Source organism: Astatotilapia calliptera, chromosome 16, assembly GCF_900246225.1.
Source record: "Astatotilapia calliptera chromosome 16, fAstCal1.2, whole genome shotgun sequence".
NCBI lineage: Eukaryota > Metazoa > Chordata > Actinopteri > Cichliformes > Cichlidae > Astatotilapia > Astatotilapia calliptera.
Genome location: NC_039317.1, coordinates 1,332,501 through 1,337,500, shown reverse-complemented (window position 1 = coordinate 1,337,500; position 5,000 = coordinate 1,332,501). Strand labels below are relative to the sequence as shown.

The following is a 5,000-nucleotide window of genomic DNA, read 5'->3' as shown; positions in this document are numbered from 1 at the left end:
AAGATGCTGTCAGACGGGGAACGGCAGCCGCACGCTGTTGTGTGGTGAAACGCGCAGCGCTGTGATCTCCAAACACATCGTCTGCATCCTTGGAGCTGCAGATGTGCTGAATGTGGCTCAGGGGCGTCGTTCTCCTGCCTTTGTGCCGCACTGTGTTTCTGTGCACTCTGCTGCTCCCAGCTGTCAATGAATGGCTTTCAGGGAAACCACAGAGAGCAATGTGGTGTGTGTGTGTGTCACATTACAGGCAAAAATACCCATCAGCTCTGTGCGGGTGGTGCAGTGTTTTCCACACACAGGCTTTACCTCAGCGGGCTGGCCCGTTCCTAACGGCTGCACAGATATAGTCGTATTTTTTCGCTGTGACTGACTTCAAAATAAGAGCCAGGAAAACGTGTGTGTGGACGCCTACGTGTGTGAATGTAAGAACTGCAGAACGAGGAGACGTAGGGGACTCAAACCGAGGCCACGGCTGCATCTAATCTTTGATGACTCTGAACCTCAGTGGTCTGAACGTGATCTCTCTACAGATGTCAAAGCACCAGCTCAGTGCGGTCCTGTTCCATGCAGCTAATGTGACATGCGTACATACCGACTTATAGGCGTAGTATTTTTGATCGTAGTCGTGTGCTCCGATGGTTATCTCTGGCAGGAACCTGGGTATGTGGGTCAGGGTTGCCACCCTCTGTTTATCTTCCACACTGTCAAATGCAGAAAAGGGTAGAAAGCTCACGTTTGCATTCCAGTCGAAACGGTGCGTAAAATACATCCCAACACTCACAGCATCCTCATGTGGTGGTAGCTGACATCATCCTGCTCCACCCACGGCCCCTTTTCAAACTTCAAATATTCAATGTCTTCTGCCACCTGTGGACAGCGTGCGAGGCATCAGCCACTGTGTTTGTTTGGAGGTGAAGATGACATCTGCAGTTTAATCTTACCCTTTCAACATCTTGAGCCTGGGTTGCATCATAAGCCAGCAGCTCTGACGTCTCACTGAAAAGGAAAAGTGGAGGTGGGGGAGGTGGGGTGGTGTTACACAGAAACCTTCTGGGTCTTTCACACATTGCAGTGAAATTGTGTCCACTAATGCCCCCCTGCTTCCAGCTGTGGTGACAGTATAACAACAGTAATGATGTACTGAGGCTATATTACTGGAATATGAGCAAACGGTCACAGATCACTACTGAACTCAAACACCATGATGAGGAGACGACAGGAGTCCTCCTCTCTCCCTAATATTTGACCTAATATTCCAGCTTGAATCTTTTTTGAACACAAAAACAAGCCAAAAACTGAATTTTGGACAGATTGGCAGAAGCATTTCTCTCCCTTTTGTGGTCTGAAACTTTTGAGTCACCTCTGGATTTGGTCTAATTATACTTTTAGGTAATTATTCAACCAACACGAAAGAATTTCGTGTCTAAATGATGTTTTAGGCAGAAGACTACGCCTGTCAAAGAAACACTAGGCCGTATGCAGTTAAGCCTCTGCCTTGAAGCCAGTGTCCATCCTTATATAAAGACTCTGGTCAGATATCTAACAGCATATGTAACAATCTTACCTGATTTTGGGGAGAAACGTCTTCTTGTAGCCCTCCTCGATGCTCTTCAGATATGGCAGAGGCACATTTTGAAGGTAGGACTGAGAACAAACACATGTAAAACATAACTCACCTATGAGGTGGTTTTCTTTTTATTTTCTGCTGTTCTAATGAAACACTGAGCTGACATCCTGTCTCCTGTCTAACAGAACATGTGCCTCTACCTTGGTGCTCTGCTTCAGCTTCTTCTGCACCTCCTCAGCTGGCAGGTCCACATAGATGACGAGGTGTGGCGGCAGGAACTCACAGATGCTAATGTCTTTGATCTCGTTGTAGTGCTGCACACCTGCAAAGCCACAGGTCGCACACATCATCACCATCAGGTGAAAAGTGGGGAGATGCTGCTGGTTATCTGTATGTGTTGTAATACTCGCCCCCCTGCTGTTAGTGATGCAGAAGCACTTACACTCCTTCCTAATGTAGCCCTGTTTGAACATGGCCTCCAGGAAGACCACATCACTGAAGGGGGAGCGCTCCAGGACCACTCCCTGACCTAAAAAACAAAAGCCCAGGATGAAGATCTCTGCCGTACGCATCAACTGCACTGCTGAGTCAGAGATACCTGTGGTGAGCAGGTGTTCGATGGCATCAGAGTACTGGAGCAGCCTCATGTTGTACATCCACAGCTGCAGCCTGTAGCTGTTTCCATCTGCAGCTTTGGGGTCTGTGTAGAACTTCTCCAGGCTGCACATCCCATTAAAGTCGACGGGGAGCGGCTCCTTCTCCCCGGTCATCTTGTCCAGGTAGAAAGTGTCAGGCTCAGGCATGTACAGCATCCCTGCGCACAAACAAGTAGAAGCTGTTGTCTGCAGCGTAAACTCCAAGCACCATGTGCCCACTCAGTCTAAAGCTGCGTATCGCTGTGGTGGGAAAGAATCCCTGTGATTAGATAATTACCCAGTTTGTCGGCCAGTTTCTGGGCCAGCGCTCCTTTCCCCGAGGCCAGGTTGCCATCCACAGAGATGACTTTGCTGTACTGCTTTAAGCGTGGCGTGGTCCTCTCCCCCAGAGCGTAGGCCCACCAGCCATATCGCAGGCTTCTCACCGAGCTTGTATGAACGCTGGCCTGGATCATCAGAAATCAATGAATAAACCTCTAAATGATACGATGGGTTTGCTAATCACTCAAATGAACCATTACTCAAACCATTATTCTATACATCGGTTGGTGTGAGTCAGTAAGTGTCTACACAAAATGAAAGAATCCAACGTGTACACATCAAAAATAAATATGTTACAAAAATGCTTTAATATGTCAACATTATATGTTTAATGAAAGCATTTTAAAGGACCCTGATATAACCAAACATGCATATCTGATTTTGCAGTAACTAACACGTGTACAGCTACTACCCTGACATAACCCCGCCCCCATCCCCACCCCTCAATGTTCACACGACTGTAGCGCAGACCTGACTCTAAAAACTGGATTAGGTACAGTAACATGCGATCAATGAGTCGATCAGTTCAATGTTGTTCTGTGTTTATTCCACCAGGTGTCAGGAGACCATCTGCTGATAGCAGGAGCATAAAGGGAGCCAACAACATTACTGCTGTGGGCTGCAGCCTGTTTGTGGTAACAGCTGTTGGGACGTTTTTAACTCAACTTGCATTAACAGAACATGTTGTCATCATCTCAGTTAATATTTCACTTGTGGTCAGCGGCGCCCAACGTGATGTATCTGCACTCACGGTGAAAACGGCGAGAAATCAGTGACCATTAAAGGCTGTCACGCCGAGCAGAAAGGACACAAGTGCAAATAAATGAGGGGATGCTGTCATTTATTGTCTTATTAATACCAATTACAGGGTTGATCATTCATTAAATGTATATTTTTCCTGTTATATTGCATTTAGTTAGAGAAGCTGTTTAAGTGATTCCAGTCAGATCACATCAGTGCTCGGTGCTGGCAGCTGCATTTCTAAAAACCCAGGACGAGTCATCTTTAATTCTTTACAGCCATCACAAACTTTTACATGAACACGACGTATTTATTCAACTGATATAAGCACAACGAACACGTAAGCCATCTTTACACAGCTTAGTCTCCACGTATTCAGATTCTTCTAAAGTGTGGTGCAGCAGCATCCACCTCCTGTCTGCATGTGCTGAGTTCAAAGTGACGGATGTGTTTTATATTCTATCTGCAACTAAATGCACTTAAACACTAACGGATCCATCCCTGCACTACAAGATCATCCATAAACAGAGGAAATGACACGTCTATGACCGGAGCTGGTAAGGAGCATGAAGCAGCTGCACTCAGCCTCAAAAACTGTCAGGAACAAAACAACATATTAGCATCACAACATCAGCTAATACGCACTCATTTATTTAGACGAGCTGCTATTTTAGTTAGAGCTGGAAGAGCGATGTTGTTCAAATCCAGGCTGCTCCATGCAAACAGGACCAGGACGGCCACAGGTGCACGGTACACAGGTGAGTGTCAACATTAAGACCAAGCCTGTGACTGAAGGGCGGTGATGGTGGCGGCTAAGCTAAGATAGCTTGCCCTTGTGAATCAGAGTGGAGCCAAGCCGGACAGAACCCCGGCACACCGCGGGTCCTTACCTTCGGCGCCGCGGTCACTACTCTGAAAGCAGCTGCTCTCGCCGGGATAAGCAGCCGAACTGTCCTCAGGGCCATGATAACCTGTGCACAAACCCTCCGAGCTGACCCGAAAGTCTTCGCAGCCCGGTGACGGAATTATACGTCACACACGCGAGGCCTCTGGGTACTTTGGCCCGTCGCACGCATTATACGTCGCATGGATGACGTACCGTTTTTTTTCCTCCAACTTTATTTCAACAGAAACTTTAACAGCAAACATAATACACGAAGAACACGTCGCACAACTGTAGTGCAACATTATAATACAGTGGAAGAAATAGGACAGAGGCAGGCGACACATACAGAGAAAAATGAAATAAAGAGAATAATAAGGATGAGCTTTATTTGTCAGCTGCCTGCAGCTGAGATGACAGACCCAGTCACTAACTTACACTGGGCCGACAGGTCAGGCTAGGCAGCAAAAAAAGGGATAGACAGTGAAATGTGTAACATATGGGGGCAAAGTCAGGGGGGGAAAGGGGGTTTCTGCCCATGATGAAATTTTCATGGTTTTTAATGCTTTCATGTTGGGAGATGAACAAATTTAGTCACATAAAGTTGTGTTTCTCTCCTGAAAGTGGAAACATTTATAGATGTGGTGTTTGATTAAAATCAGATCAATGAGTGAGTATAACCAAATAACACGTTTTGGTAAGAACATACAAATTTTGATAAGATGCTGTTAGAGATGAAACTTGTGATATCTTTCCATAACAGCTGAGTGAAGGTGCCAGACCAAACAAACGTGAGCAGGTCTGGTTTGGTCGTTAACGTCAGCGTTGTTGA

The 5,000-nt window shown here is 46.4% G+C and overlaps 1 protein-coding gene across 1 annotated transcript in view; it reads right to left on the bottom strand.

Annotated features, from left to right (window-relative positions):
* Positions 1 to 4,340, bottom strand: part of ndufa10 (NADH:ubiquinone oxidoreductase subunit A10) — a 5,098-nt gene extending 758 nt beyond the window's left edge. The window contains exons 1-9 of the mRNA XM_026145616.1: positions 4,176 to 4,340; positions 2,501 to 2,669; positions 2,166 to 2,381; positions 2,010 to 2,096; positions 1,768 to 1,889; positions 1,565 to 1,644; positions 942 to 996; positions 782 to 867; positions 593 to 701 (exon numbers count right to left, since the gene is read on the bottom strand). Coding sequence (XP_026001401.1) covers positions 593 to 701; positions 782 to 867; positions 942 to 996; positions 1,565 to 1,644; positions 1,768 to 1,889; positions 2,010 to 2,096; positions 2,166 to 2,381; positions 2,501 to 2,669; positions 4,176 to 4,250 — 999 coding nt within the window. The 5' untranslated portion in view covers positions 4,251 to 4,340. The remainder of the gene's footprint in view (positions 1 to 592; positions 702 to 781; positions 868 to 941; positions 997 to 1,564; positions 1,645 to 1,767; positions 1,890 to 2,009; positions 2,097 to 2,165; positions 2,382 to 2,500; positions 2,670 to 4,175) is intronic.
* Positions 4,341 to 5,000: the final 660 nt, after the last annotated feature.